The sequence below is a fragment of the Cololabis saira genome, chromosome 4 (assembly GCF_033807715.1).
Source record: "Cololabis saira isolate AMF1-May2022 chromosome 4, fColSai1.1, whole genome shotgun sequence".
NCBI lineage: Eukaryota > Metazoa > Chordata > Actinopteri > Beloniformes > Belonidae > Cololabis > Cololabis saira.
In genome coordinates this window covers 8,179,801-8,206,019 of record NC_084590.1, presented here as the reverse complement: position 1 = coordinate 8,206,019, position 26,219 = coordinate 8,179,801, and the positions used below count along the sequence as shown (strand labels likewise).

At 43.0% G+C, this 26,219-nt stretch overlaps 1 protein-coding gene across 2 annotated transcripts; it reads right to left on the bottom strand.

Moving 5' to 3' along the window:
- Positions 1-1,722: 1,722 nt before the first annotated feature.
- LOC133441456 (Na(+)/H(+) exchange regulatory cofactor NHE-RF4-like) lies at positions 1,723-24,621 on the bottom strand. 2 transcript variants are annotated; one of them, XM_061718763.1, is made up of 11 exons: positions 24,565-24,621; positions 19,777-19,879; positions 15,742-15,803; positions 15,441-15,652; positions 14,488-14,559; positions 13,734-13,866; positions 7,656-7,795; positions 7,369-7,576; positions 6,135-6,331; positions 5,346-5,510; positions 1,723-2,687 (listed from the first exon to the last, which is right to left on the bottom strand). In XM_061718763.1, exons 2-11 carry the CDS (start codon positions 19,788-19,790, stop codon positions 2,658-2,660), a joined length of 1,233 nt encoding a protein of 410 aa, XP_061574747.1. In that variant the 5' UTR covers positions 19,791-19,879; positions 24,565-24,621; the 3' UTR covers positions 1,723-2,657. The 2 variants fall into 2 exon arrangements, with proteins under 2 accessions (XP_061574747.1, XP_061574748.1); XM_061718764.1 differs by having other exon boundaries at positions 1,724-2,687; positions 7,656-7,792.
- Between the last annotated feature and the right edge of the window lie 1,598 nt (positions 24,622-26,219).

Sequence of the window (26,219 nt, the reverse complement as noted above, 5' to 3'; positions counted from 1 at the left end):
GGCCTGATTTACTAAAGGTTTGCGTGCGTAAAAACGTGTGCAAACTTGACAGCACCCGCAAACCAATGTGCAAGCTGATCTACTAACAGCGTGCAAAGAGGACTGTGCCTCTCAAATGAGCAAAATAGCACACGCTATTCATTTAGTACTTTTGCCCTGATGAATAATCAATATGGGGCGTACCCGCCAGAGAGCGCTAAATACTGGGAGGGGAAAATGCAAATAAGTTAATTTACCACCCGCAATGAGATTTACCAAGCCTAAAAGTTATTGCGGGGATTGTGATTGCGTCTGTATTTAATACGTTCGAAAGGAAGGTGCTAATCTCCACATGCAAAAGGAGAAATATTTTATTTGAATGTTAAATCGAGTATTATTCAGCAAAAGGTTGCCACAGGAGGCACATTCATTTTTTTATTTGTGATAATAAATAAATCATGTGTTTTCATGGAGAAAAAAGTGTTTCTTATTGTGCGCCTATACTTGTTCTGCAGTTGTCATACCCCGGTGTTGTGCCGTATTCAGCACCCCTGCCATGAAAAGCACCCCCTCGTCTGACAAAAATGATATTCTCATTCCGTGTCACGTTCTGTTTAGCGTCCAGTTTTGTGTTAATGATTCATGTTTAAATGCGCTCATGGATTCCACAATAGTCATACTTTCCCACAATCACAGTCACAGATAACAACAATCGGGTAAACGGTTATTGATGTCATTAATTAATAGCCTGCTTACTGTGTTGTCTTCCATAATATTTGTAAATATATATAATATAAACTCCTAAGTATGTGTTTGTGTGAGTGTGTATATATAAATATATTGAAGTGTCAGTGTGTTGTTTTTTTTCTTGGTCTACTTATCGTTGAATATACGAGGGGGTGCTTTTCACGGCAGGGGTGCTGAATACGGCACAATTTGCCTCTTCCACTAATATCTCTATAACTCCAACTCGTCAAATTTCATTTTGCGCTTGCGACTATATCCTGCTTTCCATCCACTCTCCATGGCGCAAAGTTTGCGCCGCAAACCGTAAGACGCGCAACACCTCATTTAAATACTGCTGTTTGCACCTGTTATCAATTGCGCACGCAATCTTAGTTGATCACCCGCAAAACACACAACAGCACGCGCAAACTTTTTCAGTGCACACGCAATTTAGTACTCTTTATTTAGGATCTTAGTAAATCGGGCCCTTTGTGTTTTGTTTTTTTAAATGAATGTCTTTTATGAGTTTTCTATGGTGGCCGACAAGGGCCAAACGCACTGCAACGGCCTAATGCGTCTCAGTTAAGGAAAATGGCTTCAAGTACAGAAACGATTCAAATTCACAAACTCAAAACGAGGTACAAAAAGAGGAACGTGGTGCAAATGAAAAAACGTGCTGCAAAAAACAAAGACAAATGCAGCATTATCAAACACGCTGCATATAGAGAAACGATGCAAAGCACAAAACCATATAAAACAAGAAACCATTTAAAAAAAAAAAACACTTCATAACCGGTCACTACAACCGGAAGTTCTCCAAACCTGCAGGGGGCGCAGCTGACTGAAAAGATTTCACTTTTCTTTTGAAGGTGGTTTCTTGTTTTATATCGTTTTGTGCTTTGCATCGTTTCTCTATTTGCAGCGTTTGATGATGCTGCATTTGTCTTTGTTTTTTGCAGCACGTTTTTTCATTTGCACCACGTTCCTCTTTTTGTACCTCGTTTTGAGTTTGTGAATTTGAATCGTTTCTGTACTTGAAGCCGTTTTCCTTAACTGAGACGCATCAGGCCGTTGCAGTGCGTTTGGCCCTTGTCGGCCACCGTAGTTTTCACATCCATCAGACATTTGTTCAGATTTATTTCATTTTTCATGACACACACATTCAAACTTGACAAAAATAATAATAAAATAATAACAAGAACACGGCTCAAGTCATACTTCTGCTACTGAAACGCTATCTGACACAAGACCTGCAGCTGCTCAGATTCTACCTGCCGTAGCAGGACAAGTCTTGGGTCTGCAGGTCCCAGCAGAACCTGATCCTCAGAGGTTCCTGGCTGCTTCAGGAGGTCCAGACTGGAGGAGCTGGTGGTGAAGATCTGCAGCGGGAACATCACTGATGTGACACTCGGTTAACAGTCACTCCCTGCTCGTAGCTGAACTCCATCCTCAGATCCTCCCAGACCAGCTATGAAGTCAGGACTGCACCAAGTAGCTGAAGCTGCTCCAACAACGTGACCCAGACCGGCTCTGCAGTCTAAACCGTTCCTGTTGTGCGTTCCATCAGTTTCCAGGAAGATTCAGGATTCGTTTCCACCGTTTAGCATTTCAGAAACAAGCATTTCTGTTTCACCTCCAGAAAGTATCGAAGATTTGAGGTGTATTTAGATTTTTATCTTCAAAGGCATCAAAGTTCTCTACTGATTCTGAACTCAGAGTTCCACCACTCCAGGGTCTTCCATCCATCTTCTCTGACCTGCAGGATTTCACCAATTTCCACAGTGATTTGTGACTTTTTCTTTTTTAAATGTACAAATATGACGTTGAAAAGGAAGGTCCTGATCTCATTAAAGATTTGGAGGATCTTCAGTCAGGACCCTCCCCCATCCGCCTCATCCAGGTGTTGGTGGAACCCCCCTGTCCTCCTCTCCCAGATGTTGGGGACTCTTTTATCATAAGAAAACATCTGTTTTGTGTGACGGCTGAAAAATACAAGAAAATGTCATTCAGGTAAGCTTCCATCTGAACCATCTTGTTTCACCTGGTTGATCTCGTAACCTGAGTACAACCCACCAGGGAGGTTTTATTTGTTATTATTGTATATAATAAGGAAACAGCTGGTGAGAGTAACAGCAGCAGCAGGACGTCACAGGTCTGTATTTATAAGATAAGCTGTACTGAAGTGCTGTACTGTGCTCTCATATTACCATATCTTTTGTGTTGAAATTTGGGGTAATACTTACAAGAGCGCCTTACAAAGGATATGCACATTGCAAAAAAGAGCAGTAAGGATAATAAATCATGCTTAGTATCTCGATCACACCAATCCTCTACTCCTAAAATTACAGATTTTGACATTTATGGATTTAGTGAAAATTAGAACAACAATAATAATGTTCAAAGCAAGAAATAATGCACTGCCTGTAAACATTCAAAAAATGTTTCAAGATAAAGAAGGAAAATATAATCTAAGAGGAAAATTCCATTTTAAACAACCTTGTGTACGTCCTGCTCTTAAAAGCATGAGTTTATCAGTCTGTGGGGGAACTTTGTGGAATGGTCTTGATGAAGAAATCAAACATAGCACTAACTCTATACTGTTTAAAAACACATACAAGAAAACAATTCTTGACAAATATAAAAATAAGGACGTCTAAAGAACTCAATTTACCTTCTGTATGTAATTCTTTTATTATTCTGTTCCTAATGTGATGCATATATGATACAGATGTAACTACCTCATGGCTGGTCATGGATCATCAAAGAAGTGACTGGGAAATTACATTTTTGAGTTTAGGATATTGTAGGAGGCTAGTTTAATTATGCCTTAATCTTTGTTTATTAATTGTTTGTGTTGTATTTATTTATTTTTTACTTTTTTCTTTCTTTTCTTATATTATTTACATTTTTATATTCTTTTATGGCATATGATATGATATAGTGAGGAAGGGACAGGACTAAATAAGCATTCTGCTTCCTCCTGTTCCCTCTCAAACACATTATTTTGCTGTTCTTTATTTCTGGATGAGAATGTTAAATTGTTTTGCTTTTTTTAAATATTTTGACGCTTTTAATATAATGCTGATTTGTTGTTGTTTGAGATAAAGCCAACAATAAAACAAAATAATAATAAAACAATGAGTAACTGGGGAGACAAGGAGATCCACAAGCTGCTCAGCCTCAGAGACGAGGACCATAAACCAGCGTGTGTCCAGAACCAGAGGATGGTCCGTTGTTGGAACAACTGGACATAATGATGACGGAAGAAGCAGAACCCGGACAAGAAACCCCCATCCTGATGCTCATCCATCCTCGTTCTGAAAACTGCACCTGTCTGACCTGAATCCTGCTGATGTAGAGACATACGTCATTCTACACGCTACAGGTGACGTTATGTTAGCAGTAGGGGTGTAACGATACACTAATCTCACGATACGGTACGATACACGATATTGAGGTCACAATAACGATATTATAGCAGTATTTTTTTAACAACCTCGAATGAGGAACATAGGACTGTCTTTTATTTGAAAGACACAAAATACAAAACAATACTGCGTTTTCCCTATTGTTGCAGTTTGTAATGCTTTATAACTGTTTAAGTTTTAAAGAGAAAGCCAGGCCAAACATTTTCCACAAACTGAACTAAAAGTAAATGTCAGGTTTGCATTATGATCTTCAGTTTCATACAATACAAATATTTTGCCACAAACTGAATAGTTTATCTCATGTATGACTTGACTTTTTTATTTTCCAGAAATATAACAACTAAAATTAAATAAATAGATAAAAGTAAATGAATAAACTATGAAAAGTCCCAAACTCCAAATGCACCATGACTGTTATTGATCTTCTACCAGAGCTCAGAGCTTCACCTGCTCCAGCCTGAGGCCGTAAGGTGAACCCCGTTATCGTTTCATCCTCACACCTTTGGGGACGACACAATCTTTACATCATAAAAAAGATTGATTCATGCTCATCTTAGATCCAAGTAAAAGTTCGGAGCTCAAAACCCCGCAAGAGTCCCGTGATCGGGACCACAAAACGGTACTAGTTTCTTCTGAGCGGAGTCAGATTTTGGTCTGCAGGTCGAGGAACGGTCGTCACGTGATCCCGCTGCACCAATAGGATGTTACTAGTAAACAATATATTAATATTAATAACCCAATATCGCGCTACAGTTTGTCACCTCCACGACACGTATCGTGACATCGTGATGTTTTTGTGTCGCGAAATTTCGTGGCACGATATATTGTTACACCCCTACTAACGACTCACCGTCAGGCCCCAGGTGACAAATAACACGCCTTGTGTTTACGTCACCAACGTACGTCAAACACGCGTTCCTAGTGGATATTAGTGGGGTCTAAAAATCCCTACGAGCACCTTTCAGTCGTTTGTGCGGTAGAGCTGAAGATGCTGCAAGTTTACACGGGAACCACCTGTAACTGAGCGGATTTTAAATTGTTTTATCACCGAAATTGATCTTCTTTTCTAACATTTCTGTCACTGACATTTTGAGTAACTTCAAATTAAAACTGACCCAGATTTTACTGTAAAGAATCATGCCAGCTTGTTTGTTGCAACCAGAACCAGTATCACAGTTGGGTTTACGGACGTTCTGGACAGGAAGAACAAACCTGTGAGAAGAAAGGTTCTGGTGGTTCCAGGAAGGAGAGGGAACCAGAACCCTGCTTATCTCCGTCCTTGCCAGGCCTGGTTGGGTTTCTCGGAGAAGTTTCTCCCTGCACCTCGATGCTGTTCAGAAAGTGTTCTTCGTGGAACAACAGAGGAGAAATCCTCATCTGGAGAACAGATATCTGTTAAGATCCTGCAACTTGACGGAGCTCCTTGTAGCACGCTATAATGTAATCATTTCCTGAAAATGTAATAAAATTTGCACTTAACTCAATCGAAAATGTTATAAAACCCAATAATGTAATAACTTGACCAATAATGTAATAAAATATCCTGACGGATATTGTAATCACATTTTTACCGATAATGTTATACCTTATTACATTATTGGGAATTTATTACATGGTACTAAAGTCTGCAATTTAACCCAATAGTCATTCTGGTGTTTCAAATCCAGTGTATATAACATTCTTAGATACTTAAAACACAAAATGTAGAACTCTGGACTGAAAATGAACATATATATTACATTATTTGTCAAGTATTACATTATCAGTTTTGGAAGAAAAAAAAAAGACTCACCTGAAAATGTAAGTAAATGTAAAAGTTATTACATTATCGGTAAAAATGTTATTGCAATATCAGTCAGGATATTTTATTACATTATTGGGTTTTATTACATTTTCGATTGAGTTAAGTGCAAATTTTATTAAATTTTCAGGCGTTATTACATTTTCAGGAAATTATTACATTATAGGGTGCTACACTCCTGTTTAACCGTCTTCACCAACCTCTCTGTAGAATTCTCGTCCTTCCATGGATATGGCGGTCAGGGATACTCTGTCTCCACTCCCCTTGATCGTCTTCACCACGTCGTCGTGCTCCATGGTCTCCACTGGTTCTCCGTTAACGGCGAGCAGCAGGTCTCCGTCCTCCATCCCAGCATCCTCAGCAGCGCTGCCCTCATCCACCTCCCTCAGTATGTGAGCTGGAACACAGCAGGTTCAGAAGACACGTCAGGAATTTGGGTGTTTTATTTGACTCCGGCCTTTGTTTTAATGAACAAATGAAGAAAGTTGTCCAGGCGTGTTTTTACCAGCTGAAGTTGATTTCCAAAATCATATCTTTTTTATTTCCTGATAATCTCTACGAAGTTGTCCATGCTTTTATTCTGTCTGGCCTGGATTATTGTAACGCCCTTTACACCAGTATTTCTCAGTCATCACTCCACCGCCTTCAGTTGGTACAAACCGCCGCTGCTCGTCTGATCTCTGCCTCATGAACATTTGAACATATCACTCCAGTTCTGTTGTCCCTTCATTGGCTTCCTGTTCAATATCGCATTGATTTTAAAATTCTATTGCTGACTTTTAAGGCCCTAAACAACCATGCCCCTAGTTATTTTAAAGAGCTTTTAACCCCCTACCTGCCAGGGCCTCCCTCAGATCAACCAGTAGTTCTGATCATTCAGGGCCCGACTTGGGACCAAAGCTTTTGCAGTCCGGGCCCCCAAACTCTGGAACTCTTTACCTGCTGAGATCAGCTCAACTAAATCCCCCACTGCTTTTAAATCTTTACTAAAAACATTCCTTTTTAGAAAAGATTTTATTGTGGTGTGAAACGGTACTAGTTTCTTCTGAGCATAGTAAGATTTTGGTCCGCGGGTCCAGGTCGTCACGTGATCCCGCTGCACCAATAGGATGTTACTAGTAAACACAATATATTAATATTAATAGCCCAATATCGCGCTACAGTTTGTCACCTCCACGACACATATCGTGACGTTTTTGTATCGCAAAATTTCATGGCACGATATATTGTTACACCCCTACTACATGAAAATATTCATACTTAAATATGAACCTTTCACTTTTACTTCACGCCCATAAAACCAACTCTCAGATGTTGTGGTACGACAACAGTGAAGCTTTTCTATCGATTCTGTCCAATCACTTTCCTGCTGCAAACATAGACTCCAACTGAATGACAATGTACAATGAATGCAATGTCGTCCAGATGTCTCACCGATCTTCTGAGGACTGGTCACCCTCTCCTGTCTCAGCAGAAAGCCGTATCCCTCCTGCCGTTTCACCAGGTGCATGCTCTTGGCGTTATAGGGGAGGGTGGAGCTTCTGGCCACCGCAGGAAGGATGGCCATCTTCCTACGAACGTAGCAAGCCTCACCGTCACCGTCAATCACCAGGACCGTCACGGAGTCCACACTCTTCCTCACCTGGAATGGAACACACGGAGGTCTGACACAGGTCCAGTCTAACACCTGCAGGTCACATGGCCCTGAGGAGTATACGTACAAGTCTATTGAGGGCGGAGCTTGTGAGGGCTGATGCAGACACTCCGTTGATCCACAGCAGGACGTCTCCAGTACGAACCCCGGCTCTCTCTGCTGGACCATCAGAGATGGTGCTGACATGGAAGCGGCTCTGCTGACCTGCTGACACACCAGGAGGAGCAGAATGCAGCAGTGTATAACTCAAGTTACAGGAAACGTCATTCTTGTTCAGTTTCTCCGTAAAGAACACTTAATGAAGAATATCTGTTAATTAAAACTAAAAATAATATTTTTTTTAATATATATATATATTTATATAGTGGGGCAAAAAAGTTTTACTGTGTGTGCACATTGGGTATAAATTTACTTTATAGATGTATTTATTTTGTATGCATTCAGTTAAAACAGACTCATTTATTGATATAAATTTAGTTACAAGGGATTCTGTATGTTCAAAATGTGCTTGTGTGTGTACAGTGGGGCAAAAAAGTATTTAGTCAGACACCAGTTGTGCAAGTTCTCCCACTTAAAAAGATGCCTGTAATTTTCATCACAGCTATATCTCAACTATGAGAGAAAATTTAAAAAAAAATCCAGAAAATCACATTGTCTGATTTTTAAATAATGTATTTGCAAATTAAAATGGAAAATAAGTATTTGGTCAATAACAAAAGTTCATCTTAATACTTCGTTATATACCCTTTGTTGGCAATGACAGAGGTCAAATGTTTTCTGTAAGTCTTCACAAGGTTTTCACACACTGTGTTTCATCTTCAATGTCCTGCTGATGGAAGGAGGTTTTCACTCAAAATCTCACGATACATGGCCCCATTCATTCTTTCCCTTACACGGATCAGTCGTCCTGGTCCCTTTGCAGAAAAACATCCCCAAACCATGATGTTTCCACCCCCATGCTTCACAGTAGGTTTGGTGTTCTTTGTTGTGTTTCCACCAAAAAGTTATATTTTGGTTTCATCTGACCATATAACATTCTCCCAATCCTCTTGTGCATCATCCAATGCTCTCTAGCAAACTTCAGACGGGCCTGGACATGTACTGGCTTAAACAGGGGGACACGTTTTTTACCCAACGGGGTGAGATCTTGGAGCCCCAGATGGAGGAGATTATCAGTGTCTTGTATGTCTTCCATTTTCTAATAATTGCTCCCACAGTTGATTTCTTCACACCAAGCTGTTACCTATTGCAGATTGAGTCTTCCCAGCTGGTGCAGGGCTACAATTATGTTTCTCACGTCCTTTGACAGCTCTTTGGTCTTGGCCATAGTGGAGTTTGGAGTGTGACAGTTTGAGGTTGTGGACAGGTGTCTTTTATACTGATAAATAGTTTTATAATGGTACCTGTTTATACTGATAAACAGGTACCATTAATACAGGTAACAAGTGGAGAACAGACAATCACATGGCAGGAACTTAATGCATTTAGGCATGTATCAAGGTCAAGACGATTTGCTGCAGTTCAAACTGAGCATCAGAATGGTGAAGAAAGGTGATTTAAGTAGCTTTGAATGTAGCATGGTTGTGATGCCAAAGGTCAGAGAAGAATGGCCAGACTGGTTCGAGCTGATAGAAAGGCAACATTTACTAAAATAACCACTCGTAATAACCAAGGTATGCAGAAGAGCATCTCTGAAGGCACAACACGTTGAACCTTGAGGCGGATGGGCTACAGCAGCAGAGGGCAACACAATCCTGTCAACTAAGAACAGGAAACTGAGGCGACAATTCACACAGGCTCACCAAAATTGGACAATAGAAGATTGGAAAAACGTTGCCTGGTCTCATGAGTCTCGATTTCTTCTGCGACATTCGGACGGTAGGGTCAGCATTTGGCGTCAACAACATGAAAGCATGAATCCATCTTGCCTTGTATCAACGCTTCAGGCTGGTGGTGGTGGTGTCATGTTGTGGGGGATATTTTCTGGCACACTTTGGGCCCATTAGTACCAACTGAGCATCGTGTCAATGACACAGCCTACCTGAGTGTTGTTGCTGACCATGTACATCCCTTCATGACCACTGTAGGAGCCGCATTTTTGTTTATTTACCATTTGTGTTGTTTATTAGTAAAATATTAAGTGTGCGCCTTCCTCCCTCCTCAGGTGGGGAGGACGGCGCTAGTCTTTAAGTTGGTGGTGGTGACGTATGACGCGAGAAGGCGGAGAGCAGCGACACTGTCATTGACCGCGGCTGCAGGATGAGCAGGGGAATGGCCTCTGATATTTGCTGATAAAACCCAAGGACTCTATGTCATCTTTTCTTTGAATTTTGTTATTTTGCAATAAATTCTAAGCATAAAATAACACGCTCTTTAGATTGTTTAAAGGACAGCTGGGAGTCTGACATCTGCTTAAGCCTTCCCATGGGGCAAACAAATAAGAATGAATGGACGGAATGAGCTAATGGAAAACTCATCGTTAGGTTTTTGCCCCTACAATTTGTCAATGCCAAGCTGTGAGCCTGGATTGGAGGACTGTTTTGAGGATTAAGAGAAACATAAGGCAAAGGAAACGCCGGCGGACGCGCGGCGGAGCAAACAAAGAAACACGTTGGAGGAGGTACGTGCTTCAAATCAAACTTTTTTGGAAGGATTATTCATTTGAAAAAAATGCCTGAAGTGTTCGGAAACAAACTTCACCGCTGAATTTTCTGTTAATGGACTGCGATCTTTTTGTTTATCAACTTTTCGCCGACTTGGTCAAACAATTGAGATCGGCGACGCCCACCTGCGTGAAGGAACTTATGAATGAACCTGAGTTTAATAATTAAATACAAGGACATCGGAAAGAATAAGAACTGTTTCTAAACCTTTTGATTAAGTTTTTGGAAGGTTATTTGTGAGTAAAATGGCAAGTTCCGACGAGGCAGAAACGAGTCCTGTTAAAGACATGAATGAGGCTGCGGCGCGTCTGCGCTCATCTAGAGAAGGAAAAGCTTCGCATTTAACAAGAAGAACGAACATTGTAAATAGTCTAATGGCTGACAAATATCTTGAGGAAGTGAAAGGAAATATGATGAAGTTTAACGACCTTCTGAATGATTTTAAAACTCTGCATATCTCTTACACTGAAATATTGGATGAGGACGCAAAAAAGGAAGACAATGATAAATGGTATCAACCGAGATGTGCGCAAATAATAGCTTTTCTTGACACGGTAACAAAATGGATTTCACGCATGGAAACCCGCACTTCCCTCAGCTGAAGCCTCTTCTTCTGTTGCTCAGGTGGAGGGTTAGCATGCAAACAGTGATCTGGATGATGTCGATACACACTCAGAGAAGTCAGTCAAATCTAGCGCCTCTTCCTCGTCATCCTCATTACGTATCAGTGCGGAGGCAGAGAGAGCAGCTTTATTGGCCAAAGCTGCAATGTTGCAGGAAAAACATGCCATTGAAAAACAGGAACAAATGCTTAAAAAAAGGAGAGAAACATTGGAACTACAGACTGAAATAGCAGCCGCTACAGCCAAAATTAACTGTCTAAAGGAGGCTGAAATGTCAACGCTCAACCCTGCCCAGTCTGATGCAGGTGCAGAGCCAGAGGAAACCATAGCTGGGGCATCAGCAGCCACAGATGTGCAGCTAGATGAAAAGCCACACGGTTTATGTCATATTTTTGATAGGAGTGCTCCAGTAACTAGGAGCAAGGCAGGAGCCCAGGTTCAATTTCCCCTTTTTGATTCTGGAGATGATCATCAAAGTCAGTTTTTTGTTCTGACTAACACCAGCAGTGATGCCCAACAACAACCACACCCAACCTCAGTGCACAGAATTCCCTCTGTCACACCCCCATCTCAAAACACACAATTAACGCAAATCCCTCCTACATTCAGCTCAGCACCAGATAACCAGATGATAAAAATACTGGAAAATCAAAACAACTTGACATAGATTCTTGTAAAACAGCAACTTCTGTCTTCTGATGGGTACACTGTATAACAGCTGGATACCACGCCATGTCATAGTGCGAATCATCTCAGACTGGTTTCATGAACATGACAATGAGTTCACTGTACTCAGATGGCCTCCACATTCACCAGATCTCAATCCAATAGTAGCAAGAAGTAGCAACCTTTTTTTTTTACAATTATTATACAAGGCTTCAAATTGCGGAGATCAGCCCCGCCCCACTGCGACCTGATTAATTGGATTTGAATGGGAGAAAATTAAAAATGATTATGAAAAAAACTACAATAAGTACAGTAGGATAAATTGGGACTGGTGGGTATTTCGCTGCTCTTCTGACTGCCGCTGCATCCTGTTGGACCACCGCCCATGTGATTATGAATTCATGTGTGATTATGGACCCATGGGAATTATGAATTTATATGAACTCATATGAAATGTGTGATTATGTGAACAGTCAGGCTTTGACCAGGCTACCAGGCCGGATTTTGGGCCTTCGACCGAAGCCACCCTAACGTTTTACGACACCGTGGCCACACAGCTTGGAACAACGGAAAACCCCATGGACACGAACCTCAGCCGGATTTGCATATGTGGCCCCTTGGTGATAAGGGACCACACTCTGATTGGACAAAACCCCAAGCTGCAGGAAGGAGCTTGAACTTCCTGGGCGCAGCTATAAAAGAGAAGGCCCCCCTCTCTCGCTCTTCTCTGCTTTTCCTCTGCCCTACAGGTCTGCTGTAGCACCAGGAGTGACCAGCCAAGGGCCGGCTTTCTCCTTTCGTGACCAGAGGAGCTTCCGTTTTGCAGCGCTGCACAAGTGACCCACGAGGTTCCGAGCCCAGAAAGCCGAACCGGGACCCTGCATTGCCTCGACGTGAACGCTTTCGGACCGATCCGATGTTGAAGGAAGCCAAGCTGCTGTCCCCTCATCCAGCTGCTATCCCATCATCCGCAGCACGGATAACAGGGTCCCCTGCTGAGCGTAACCACCCAGCTGTTCCCCAAGGAACGCTGACCGGCCAGACAAACCACCTTTTTTTCTTCAACTACAAAGATCCACGTAAGAGGCTTTTTTTGGTGTCTGGGCAGAGAAAACTTAGTAACACACTTTAAAAGTTAATTTATGTTGTGAGCTGGACTGCTGATCCCTTCACAACTGTGTTATTAGCTTAAGTGTTTTCGTTTATCTTCTTGTTTGTCTACTGCTGCATCCACATTGGTGGATTGTGATGACATGTTCCTCCACAACAGAAAACAAAGCCCTTCCGCATTTCCCAGTTGAATGACCAGAGCGCACGTGTGAAGTTTAGTTTCACAGTGGTGCATTTCTGTGTGGGAAGGATCAGAAGGTCTTGGGTTTCTGGTAGCGAGGACTTTTTTAAGCGTGTCTGTTATTTTACCTTTCTTCTCTATTTCTCTTTTCCTCTCCTACTAATCCCCACACACACATACAGACGCTTCTCTCAGTCATAAATTCCCGAGCCATTCTGAGCTACCGACACCCACACACACACACGCATACACACACGCATACACACACACACCCACCACACACACACACACACACACACACACACACACACACACACACACACACACACACACACACACACACACACACACACACACACACATGTGATCGGAAGATTTGCATTATATGATTTCTTGTCTCTGTTAATGTAGTGAGCCATCAGAGTTTATCCGAAGTGTTTTTTTACCATCTGCTTGACACTGGTGTAAATAAATTCTGATTGAAAGAAGTCGTCCTTCTTTATTTTGTGCACGTTTGCCGTTAATGTTGGTTGCCGGCAGTGCTTTAAGTGGGCCGGTACGGAGCGGTATGCAGTACCGGCACTTCTAAATTGTACCCATCAGCGTACTGGAAATTATTTACTGTGTGCGGCGCGTACCGGTACTGTTCTTCCCAGATTCCCCATCAGTCAGTAACTCCCCCCGATCTCCCCAAAGTCTACAGGTTGGATTTGTTGATTAAGGTGTTTTGAAGCTCAAAGCTTGCCGTACAGACGTAAAGGCGCGCTTGGCCAACCCGCGGCTTGCGATATACTAGAAATAATATGTAGATCTTTATATCTGACAATCTTTCTACCAGAGACCTCATCTACAACCCCCAACATCTGTAGATGAGTGTCAGTGACCAAATTGGTGGGAGGTACCGTTCATGGATGTGATGGTCATCCCCAGGCCATGATCCGGGTCTCTGCTGATGTGACACAGTCTGGGTCTGGACCAGCCATCGCCTTTGGAGGCTTCTGCGAGCTTCTGCAGGTCCAGGCCCTCGGACACTGACTGGAGAACACACAAAAATCACGCCTCAGCTCAAAGAAGACAGAACCTGACCGCTTGCGTGCAACCAGTGGTCAGGTTTTGGGCATTAGATATCTCTCTGGTCCAACCACAGGATCTCAACCAGGTTCAGGTCTGGACTTTGACTGGTTGTTCCAGAACCTTGAGTCTTTCATTTTTCATCATTCTGCTGTAGATCTGCTGCTGTGTTTGGGATAATTTCATGTCACATGATTCATCTGTCAGACAGATGTGCTCACATGTGTCTCTAGAAGACTCTGGTCTCCAGAGGAGGTCATGGTCCCCTCAGGGACTGACAGGTGTCCAGGTCCAGACCAGCATCCCTCCACCTCCGTGCTTCAGTGGGTCTGAGCTGGTTCTGCCGGTTTTCTCCAAACATGGTTCCGTAAAAGAAGACTAAACATGTCCTCTTTGGCTTCCTCTGTCCAGAAGTCTTGTGCTAATCATGTCTGTTTTACTGTTAAGATGGGCAGAACTGGACTCAGCGTTTACTTGATTACACTGGAACAACCACCTGTCGCTGATGGGTCCCTGAATCTCTGGTTCACCTCAACCTTCAGCAGGATGTTATGCTGGATGAAGAGTGGTGATGTGAAATAGTACCTGTTCATAGTCTTCTTTTCTCAGGACCAGTAGGAACAGGTGGACACCGGACCACCAGATCTTCCTCACTACCTGTTGAAAGAAAGACATACTGTAAATGATTCACTTCAGGCTTTTTTTTTCTCTGGGACACATTTGTTGACCATCAGTGCACTCTGTGATATCAGCACTGAGAGTTTCACTGACCAAATTCAAGATTAGCAGTTCATGAGTACATTTCATTGAACCCCAACACCTGTGTTAACTGTATAATTGAGCATCTGACGCATTTTCTGTCAACCAGAATGGAAACCACAACAGCTTCTTCTCTTTGATGCTGAACATCGTCTAAATGTCTGAGTTCGCTTGATGTTTTTCTTTCTTTCTTTTAACTGAAGAGTTTCAGCGACACCATGCCAGGCTGGACACACACATCTCCTGTCAGGCATCATGGTAGCCAAGGTGAGAAGACACACGGTTGGACACGTGAAAGAAACCCAAGGGAAGTGGGTTGACTACACAAAGCCCATGATTGTCTTCCAGGTGCCACACTTGTGTGCTGCTAACTATTTTGGGTACATAAATAATAACTATCTCTTTGTGAACTGGATTGTGTACTGAAGACGGTCTTAAAATTTATTATGGACACTTCGTGCTCTTAATGACCGCCATTGTTGGTGAAGCAGAAGTGGTGAGACGCTTGTTTTATCACGTTTTTGATTAAAAAGAGCAAGTCTCAGCAGCCGACTCCAAGGTTCCCCGGCTGCTGGTAACACCGGACCCGTACTGCAGCTGGAGCGCTCACAGGAGGGCAGGTTTTGTATAAACTAGACATGGTTACAAGATGCTACACAAGTATGGAGCAGTTACTGCTGACTTTAAAACCTCGGTTCATTGAACTAAGTCGAGGAGTTGGTCATGACTCTACTCTGGACCTCCCATAGGATTGATTAGAGAAGTTACAGGACTCTCACCCTGCGAAAGTCCACACTGCCCACATATTCCTCATTGACCTCCAAGAGTCGGTCTCCATTCCTGAGGCCGCTGTGCTCCGCAGGACTCCAGGGCTCCACATCTCTGATCTCCAAGGGCCGGCCGCTCTGATCCACACTGAGGTTAAAGCCAAAGCTCTGGCCCTCGAGGTGCTTCAGCTGGCACAGTCTGGGTACAGGCCTGGCATCCGGCTCTGCACCCACAGATCAACACTGAGGCCATGCTGGGTCGCGATGTAACGTGGAACATGATGGTTTTAGAGTCTGCTGCACCAAAACTCACCAGGATCGTCAGCGATGACCAGAGCTGGGTTATCGATGCCTTCCTTTGGGTTGAAAGTAAAACTGAGAAAAGAAAGAACATTGGGATGACCATGTGATATAAAAACACACACACACAGCAAGTCTGTAACAGCAAGGTGTTCACGCCAGTCGGTTCACCGCACCACCATTTCATCTCTGATTTGAATTTGTATTTGTATAAGAAGATGAAACAGAACCCTTAGCTAAACTTCAGTCATGTCTTAGACTTAGGGACACTAAGGATGTCCTCAAATATTTTACTTAATATCTTTACTAAAAAGAGGTTATTATTTTTGGTCCCAAACACTTAAGGAAGGGACTAGATGGTGTCGCGATGCCCTCCAGATCAACTGTGAGAAGCCTTGGTGTTATTTTGATCAGGATTTGTGTCCTTGTGCCCTTGTGTCTTGTAGTTTGTTGTGCAGGTCTGCCCCCTCCCCCTTTTTCTCTTCTGTGCATGTTTGCAGGCCAGAGCTTCAGGAGCTGCATGCTGACCTGCAGTCCCCCCTCTGATCATCCCATTGCTGCTTCCACCTGTCTGTGTAGATGTCTGCTATATGCTTGCTGACATCCTGACCCCCCCCCCCCCCCCCCCCACCACCACCTCAGTGTCTGCTGTCTACATCTGTTTATATAGTCGTCCCTGTATTGCACCAGTTAGCCATTTTGGGTAACCCTTTCTTTATATAATACCATGGTAATTACACTGTAATTACCTAGTAGTACCTTGTAATTACAAGGTAATTACATGGTAACTACCGGATAATTTACCCAGTAAGTACTAGGTAATTATTACGTATTTTCTTGTGCCACGTAATAACATGGTAAATACCTGGTTGTTTAAACTAAACATTACTAGGTAATTACAAAGACATTAGATGGGAACTATGAGGGAAATTACAGGTATTTACTAGTTAAGCTTCGTCAATAACGGAAGAAACAGAGGAAGAACGGTGCTCTTGAAAATAAAAGCATAAAAATAAAACGTAAAATGACAGAAGTGCTAATTTCACTCTGCACGTAATCTGCTGCCATTTACACGCACCACCAGCTGAAAAATAGCAGATCTACAAACTTATAGCGCAGCACTCTGCCCTGAGTGCAGCGATATGAGCTTGTAGATTTGCTATTTTTCAACAGCTACTTTACAATATTTAAAGTAGGTGTACATGTCTCAAATCTTTGCTTCTGTGAGGGTTTCTGGGAAAAAAAATTGAGATTAAGGGTGATGGCCAAATGCAGATAATACTGGGGTCCTTGACATGCCAGTTTGAGATCTAAATATGTTGTTATATCGTTATTGAATGCACTGTATTTTTTATTTGTTGCATTGATTGACTGAATGTGCCTATATTTTCAACACTGTGCCTAGTTTTATGTTTTACACTATGCAATACGTTTTACACTGTACAATATGTTTTTATACAGAACTTTGTAATTTTTTCTTTATCCTTTTGAAGAAAAAAAAAGTCTTTGACAGATCACCTGTTTTGGCGTATTTGTTACAAGGTGGTGGTGGTGTGTGAGGGGGTAAATGTGAGGGGGTGTGTGTGAGGGGGTGTGTGTGAGGGTGTGTGTGTGAGGGGGTGTGTGTGAGGGTGTGTGTGTGAGGGTGTGTGTGTGAGGGGGTATATGTGAGGGTGTGTGTGTGAGGGGGTATATGTGAGGGTGTGTGTGTGAGGGGGTATATGTGAGGGGGTGTGTGTGAGGGGGTATATGTGAGGGGGTGTGTGTGAGGGGGTGTGTGTGAGGGGGTATATGTGAGGGGGTGTGTGTGAGGGTGTGTGTGTGAGGGGGTATATGTGAGGGTGTGTGTGTGAGGGGGTATATGTGAGGGTGTGTGTGTGAGGGGGTATATGTGAGGGGGTGTGTGTGAGGGTGTGTGTGTGAGGGGGTATATGTGAGGGTGTGTGTGTGAGGGGGTGTGTGTGAGGGGGTGTGTGTGAGGGGGTATATGTGAGGGTGTGTGTGTGAGGGGGTATATGTGAGGGTGTGTGTGTGAGGGGGTGTATGTGAGGGGGTGTGTGAGGAGGTATATGTGAGGGGGTATATGTGAGGGTGTGTGTGTGAGGGGGTATATGTGAGGGTGTGTGTGTGAGGGGGTGTATGTGAGGGGGTAAATGTGAGGGGGTGTGTGTGAGGGGGTGTGTGTGAGGGGGTAAATGTGAGGGTGTGTGTGTGAGGGTGTGTGTGTGAGGGGGTATATGTGAGGGTGTGTGTGTGAGGGGGTATATGTGAGGGTGTGTGTGTGAGGGGGTATATGTGAGGGGGTGTGTGTGAGGGTGTGTGTGTGAGGGGGTGTGTGTGAGGGGGTATATGTGAGGGTGTGTGTGTGAGGGGGTATATGTGAGGGTGTCTGTGTGAGGGGGTGTATGTGAGGGGGTGTGTGAGGAGGTATATGTGAGGAGGTATATGTGAGGAGGTATATGTGAGGGGGTGTGTGTGAGGGGGTGTGTGTGAGGGGGTATATGTGAGGGGGTGTGGTCCAACTTTCTAATTGCGGGGTAAAGGGGAGGTAATTATCAGACGTTTTGCCAATTGTTCAAATCTTTATAATTATAATCTACAATTACCAGGTAATATTATGGAAACAACACACGCTTTCTTTTACAGTCCAGTTTCACTTTAATTAATGGGTAAATATCAGGTAATTATTTATGTACTTAATGAGGAAGTACCAGGTAATATTATGGAAAGAACACACACTTTCTTTTACAGTCCAGTTTCACTTTAATTACTGAGTAAAAGCCAGGTAAAAATGTCTGTACTTATTGGGTAAATATTTAGGAAATAGAATTACTGGGCAAGTAACTACAAGCTAAGTACCTGCCAATTTCCAGGTAAAACATGGTAACTATCAGGTTAATTACAAGGTCAATAGAGTCATTTAACCCCTCGGGGGTACATGCACCAATCCATTGATAATACATAAATCAATATGAATGGGTAAATACCCGGTAGTTATCCATGAAATGTATAGTAAATACAAGGTAACTACATGGTCATTGAAGTGTAATTAGCTGGTAACTACCTCAAATATAGGTTATAATTTCCTGGTAGTTTGCAGAAAAATACTTAGTAATTACCTGGTACTTACTTAAAAGTAATTCACGTAATTTCAGAGTAATTACATGGTAAATTGACTTGTAGTTACCAATATTAACCTAGTAAATACCTGTAATTTCCCTCATAGTTCCATCTAATGTATTTGTAATTAACTAGTAATGTTTAGTTTAAACAACCAGGTATTTACCATGTTATTACATGGTAAATACACATAATTACATGGTACAAGAAAATACGTAATAATTACCTAGTACTTACTGGGTAAATTACCCGGTAGTTACCATTGTAAATACAATGTACTACTAGGTAATTACAGTGTAATTACCATGGTATTACCTGGTTATTACTGTACTGTAAAAGAAAGGGTTACTGTGGTGGTAATGTAGTCTTTTTAATAGTCTCAATTAAACTGGTTGGGTTTTTAGATGGTCCAGCTGCAGAAAGACTCAAATGCGTCCATGTGTCCTCCAAACTGCGTCCTCCTGAGTTGTACTTGCCAAGTACCAACTACCTAACACACAAGCAAAATCGTGGAGCACGTGAGGGCAGAACCTTCTTTTGATACGCCGCCCCCTGTGGTCAGAAGTGGTATTCCTACATAGCGTGACTCTAAAGATGTCTGTTTGTTCCAGAACCTCAAAGCTGAACTTTGGCTGGAGTTTTGTGCTCAGACATTTAGTTAAAACAACGAGCTAACAGTTTATCGGCCTTGAAGTGATGTCATCCCCACCTGGAAAAACCAGTCCAGAGCTTTTCTCTAAACTAAACGGGACCAACACCAACAGCTGGAAAAACAATGAGTGTATGTTGGCTGTTTTTAAGTCATGTGACTTTTATTGTGGCGAAAGTAAACGTGTGTCCCTCATGTTGAAGACATTTTGGTTTGAAACACCACATGAAAGGCAGCAGCTATTTTTATCATGACACATCGGCACAACACTGAACTCACCGTGGAAACTCCATGTCATCCTGGTGTCCTGCGGGAGCGACAGTCAGGCGCGGTGTTGAAGGCCTCCTCCCAACGTCAGCAGCTCCTCTTATCAGTCAGAGAGCTACATTCAGAGTTTAGTTAGTTTTTAAGTCAATTATGTGTCCACCGAGGTTACCGAGTGAGCTGGCAGAGAGGAGGAAGTTTAACCTCTGAATGACAGGAAAAATCACAAATCCAGAGCTGTGAAGAGTTCCCGGCTCATCCACAGAGTTCCCAACATCGTGATCAGCTGCAACTGCCGGTTCTCCAACATATTCTGACTACAGACCACAGTATGTGACTTGTCGACCTTCAGCACCGGCTGTTGGACTACGGCTCTGCTTCATGTGTTGGCGTTCGTATCCTGATGTCCACTTTAGATCGCTCACAGTTTCTGAGCTGATAAGGAATTAGTTACTGTGTTTGTGACGACTGGGAGGAAACCGGTAGATGATCCGAGCTGCTCTGAGCTCAGACTGTGAAACAGCTTCAAACCAAACTCCACGGCTCTTTAAAGGGGACCTATTATGAAAAACAAGTTTTCTCTTGCTTTAACATAAAGTGGTCTCCCCTCAGCCTGCCAACTCAGAGAAGGAGGAAAGCAACCAAATTCTGCAGTGTCTGTACAGCCGCCGGATGAGCCGTCCAGTGTGATGTGGATCTACGAGCCTTTCAGATTCGGTGCATTTTCTTTATGTAACCAAAATGCAAACCACGCCCACAACTATAAAACCGTGTAACTGCATGAGAGCGTCCGACTATCGTAGCACTGCGTGACATCGGACGCTCATTGTCCATCTCCCTCCAGCAGCTGCCACTTTATTGAGGTTTTTGTAGTGAAATGAGGAGGAATCATAGAGATAACTTCTCATTTCAACTAACTGGATCAGCCGTGACCATTTCCTACAGCGCTTTCAACCGGATTTCAACGCGAGCGACAGGAAGAAAATAGAAGCAGGGTGTCCGACAGCTCAAAACGGCGCGCCGCGTGGTGCTGCGCAGCGCTGCGTTGCTGTGGCCAGTCCAAGGACAGTCCAATAGAAAATAAAGCAAATGGATGGATGGAATTGATTTTGTCGCTGACGCTCGCTCGCATCACATAAACCCTGAATTATGGTTCTGCATTAAATCGACGCAGAGCCTACGCCGTAGGGTACGGCGTTGGTGTAACGCGGAATAAATAAATAAATCAGCCTTAACTTCGCCGGCCGGAACCTCCACCATTTTTTCATAGCGGTGTATCGCGTTATTTGCGTCATCGTGTCAGGCAGCCAATCAGCACAGGGCTTCATTATCATAGCCCCGCCCACTCAGAATCCCGCATAGAGAATTAGGTTAGAAACGGTAAAAATAAAGACATGGCCCAGAGGCTTAATTTCTAATTTATGTAGAAAAAACAATCAAAAGCTTGTTTTTAAGACATTCAAGGTCTGTTTAAAATATACATTAAATGCCATAATAGGTCACCTTTAAACTGTCTGGTTTCAACGTGCTGAGACCATCACACCAACGGTTAGCATGCTAAATGGGCTGCGAATAAAAATTTTGCTTTGGTTAGCATGCGGCTAACTTAGCTGCAGTTTAAAGGGATATTACATAAACTAGAACATTTGCAGTTTAAAGCAGCACAACGTAACTTTCAGCTTTTCTGAGTTTGGCGGCATCTTTTGGACAAAAGCGGTAGTGTTTTACCAGAAAGAACACTACGTTTCCCATGAGCACCAGCGCGTACTGCCGGAAAACTCCTGTCCCGTCGCTTGCATTTGTTTTGATGAGAGGAGACGGACACTTTTCTGTTTCACCAAGTGAACAGACAGAACGCAAAAAAAAAGATGTTAAACTGCTGGAACGGAACAGGAATTTACCGGGATACCTTAAACAAGGAAGCCAGGGAGCGGTATATGGAGAAAATAATGATTATTAACGGTCTGGATCCATATGAAATCCCTACTGAAGACCCATGTGTTTCAATAAATTTGTATAATAGTACAACATACAGTACATGTTTTGTATCCCTCTTACTTCTCTTTTCTTTTTTTTTTACTGCTATATTATGTTGAAGAGTCTCCGATGCGTCAGCAATATTTTTGTTTTCCTCGTGAGATTATTTTTTTCCTCTGCAGCTACAAATAAGAGTTAATATTTTTTCCTCAACAAACTAGTTTTATCTGAAGATTGGGGTTAATTGCACCGCAGAGAGCTGGCCAGCAACTGCGTTTAGCTGGAAAAGTGGGGAATAAAACCAGTGTTTTGATCCGACCCGGTCTGTGAGTGTTTGTGGTTTAAGGCTGTTTATGGTCCTGCGTTAAATCGACGCAGAACCTACGGCGTAGGGTACGCGGCGAGACGCACCGTACGTTGCGCGTCGCCACGTACCCTACGCCGTAGTTCTGCGTCGATTTAACGCAGAACCATAATTCAGGCTTTACTGTGTGGAAGCCGGTGTTTGGTCGTTACAGCCGCGATCCAAAGCGAGCCGACGACTCTTTCACTCTTTTACTCTGTTATATCAGATACTTGGCCTGCGTGGTTCTGCCTCCGAGCAGGAAACCGTTGAGAAGTTAAACCATTAGGATCTTTTCCCTGGTCTGTTATGTGGAGCTGCTGCAGCCATAACGCAGCACGGGTTACCAGCTTCTCCTGAGCTCTGCGCTCCAAGCCCCGCCCATTTTCGTCTCGACTGCGAATCGGGAAGGAGGGGGAAGTGACGTATGTGCCGTAAAGCAGTCAAAGCCGTAAAATTTGTAGTTTTTTAGTGTGGCATGGTTCCTACCATGCTCCTCAAAGTTACATAGTGCCAGTGAAGGCGATACAGACCCCCTCAGAGCATGACAGAGGTGTCATTAAACCTGTTGGAAGTTGATGTACCATCACAATGACTCTGGAAATATGATATTAAGGTGGAAAAGTTACGTAGTGTCGCTTTAACAAGAAGCTGAAGTCCAACACGATTCCAAAATCACAACTTCTGAGATCAAAACTATCTGGTAGACCTGCAGTTCCCTACCGACCACCAGGATCTGGATCCAGACCTGCGGTCCTCTGCTGACCACTCGGGTCCGGGTCCAGATCCGTATATATGCAGTTCCTCTACCGACCACCAGGGTCAGGATCCGGACCTGTGATTCTGCAGCAGACCACTAGGGTCCTCTAGTGACCACTGGTGGTCGGCAGGGAAACCGCAATCTGGATCCAAACCCAACTGGTCAGTAAAAGAACCACAGTCTGGATCCCGGACCCTGTAAACCTCAACTACAGCGGTGGTAGCGCTGTGTACTCTTGTTTTTTTGCTTCTTTCAGCACCGTTAGACAGTCTAAACCGGGGGTCGGCAACCCGCGGCTCTAGAGCTGCATGCGGCTCTTTAGCGCCGCCCTAGTGGCTCCTGGAGCTTTTTCAAAAATGTTTGAAAATGGAAATAGATGGGGGAGGGAAATATATTTTTTGTTTTAATATGGTTCCTGTAGGAGGACAAACATGACACAAACATTCTGAACGTTTTCCAATGCTGTAAAAATGTGTAAAAATAACTTAAATTTCAACATTTCTGTTAACAAAGATTTGCGTCAGAGCCTGCGACACACGTTTTTCCCAGCAGGGCGGCGCCAGGCAGGTGGCTGTTGGAAACAAACCGGCCAAAGAGATTGTTTCCAGAGGGAAAAAGAGAAAAATAACTGAGGAGAAAAGAGGATTCAAAAAACAAAAAAATCAAATCCTTAAAATAGGTAAAAACTAAACAATATGAAGGTTTAATTACTTTAAATCTGGATTAAATCCTTTTTTATTTAACTTTTAAAATATTTTTGCTGGTGTTTCTATGTAATTAATGATAATAATTATACTTAGTCATGTTAGTTGACCTAAATATGTCATTTAAATTGTGCGTTTCTACCAGCAGGGGGCGCCAGGCAGGTGGCTGCTGTAAACAAACCGGCCAAAGGGATTGTTTCCAAAGGGAAAAGGAGAAAAATAACTCAGGAGAAAAAGAAGATTCAACGTTTCTTGGAGCGAATCATTTGCATTCGTTGCCTGAATGTTTGCTCTGTAGCGAGAAGTTGTCCAATAACAAAAAGAGTCATGTGGAAAGACATTTGCATACTACATTTGCAGCCGAGTACCCAGTTATAACTAATATAGATACATGCAGCATGTGCTGCCTTCATTCTAAGGCTTATACAACACTTTTTAATTTTTTGCGGCTCCAGACATATTTGTTTTTTGTGTTTTTGGTCCAATATGGCTCTTTCAACATTTTGGGTTGCCGACCCCTGGTCTAAACAAAGCAAACAACAAAACCAGTGAAAACTATTGAAATAGAAACCCTGAGAAGACTAGAGAAGACTTTCCGATGACATGAGTGATCACCTACAACACTAAACCATCTCAAAAGGACACAGTCCAGATCTGGGAGCTTGATTACTGGACATCTGTGGTGAGAAATCAAACTCCTGGTTCCCTAAAACGCTTCTCTTCTGCCAGTCAGAAGAACATCTTCATGTCTCTGCTGACAGACAACCAAAACACAGAGGGTCTTGAAGTGGAATGGGAACTGTGGGTGGACAGTTTCAGCAGGAATATAAAGAACTGGAGGTGGTGGAAGTGGAATCAAATCCGCAGCATTCATGTGAATTTTTAACAGATCCAGCAGAAGACGTTAAACCCAGCGACTCGGACATGAACATGTCTCCACAGCAGATTCAGAATCAGAATCTAAGCTGCTGAAAGCAGGAAAAGTATTTAGATGTGAGAAACAGAGACGGGAATCCCACCTTTGAAGGAGTCTTCAGCTGGTCAGATGAGTAGCAGTGAGCGGAGCAGGTCCAGAGTCCACTCAGACAATCAAAGTCCGTCAGCAGCTGAGATGGTGACTCCTTTCTTCAGAGGTTAAACATTTACTCTCTATTACAGATTAGCTGAGTGCCGAGTGAGACACATGATACAAAAACAAAAAAGCGCCTAAAATTGCTGCAGAAGGGCCAGAGATGTCCACGATGTCCCGCGTCTCAGAGAAGAGCTGAACTAGCATGACGTGTACTGATTATGGAGTTAATGTTAATAATAATAATAATAATAATAATAATAATAATAATAATAATAATAATAATAATAATAATAATAATAATAATAATAATAATAATAATAATAATAATAATAATAATAATAATACATTTTATTTAAAGGCGCCTTTTTTGGCACTCAAGGTCGCCATACACAACACTTTAAAGACTAAAACAGGAGAACACATTTAAAAACATCAGAAAAAAACAATGTTAGTTTCACTGATGGACAGTGGGTGAAAAAGTAACCTGCTAGTCTTCGGAGGAGTAAACATCCACCAGGTTTACCCCCCAGGTCAGATTGACCATTAAAGTCCATGACATCACAACAAGACACTCCCCCTGACAATCCAGGGTCCAGGCCAGGATGCAGAGCTGCAGTCTTACACACTTCTCCCCCTGCTTCTCGAGGACTACCGCCTAGCAATAAAAATATAGGAATACATCATGTAATTGGCGATTTTATATATACAAAAAGAAAAGAAAAAAAAGTAATTGGTGATTCTAACAAGGTGCAATATAGAATTGGTGTTGATTCCCCGCCCTCCAAAAGTTTACCAGGTGCGGCGTGATAGAGGCGTTAATCAAAATACCCTTGTAAAAATAAAAAAACAATGCGCATTTAGTACCAATTGAAGACCAAAATATTATATGCAGACTACTAAATATACAATCGTTAAGCTCTAAGTCTCTTTTTGTCAATTGTCAATATGATACCCTGTCCTCCCCCTCCTTGTTTTTATTGCATTAGCCACATGCACTCAACACCAGGGTCAGGAGGGGGGCCCACACCACCCGCGTTCCCTCGTCGGCCTGGGACAGGCGGGTCGCGGTGCCCAGGCCTGGCGGGGCTCGCCGACAGGTGCGTGAATGTGCGTCCTTGTCGGTGAGAATGCGGTATGGAAGGGTCCTGCCATGGAGGATTTGGGCCTCCATCAGCAGGACAATAAAATTTAATAATTTATTATTATTATAACAAGGATGGTTATTATTATTATTATTATTATTATTATTATTATTATTATTATTATTATTATTATTATTATTATTATTATTATTATTATTATTATTATATATTATTATAGAAATCGGATGGGTGAATGGATGGATGAATGGGATGCCTGGGTCTGGGGCCCTCCGTTGTCGGGCCTGCGCGGGTGTCGCCTTGTTGGGGGGTTCCCTCTCTCCGGGCCGGTCTCCGGTCCCCCCCGCTGCCTCCTCTGGTCTTGGGGGGCCACTTTCGTGGGGGCGGGTGCTCCTGCCCGCGTCGGCGGCCGGGGCGGCTCTGTCTCTCCGGGCAGGCTGGCCTCTCGCCGGATTGGGGTCGTTGGCCTGGGGGGCGATGGCCTCCTGGCCACGTGTCCGGC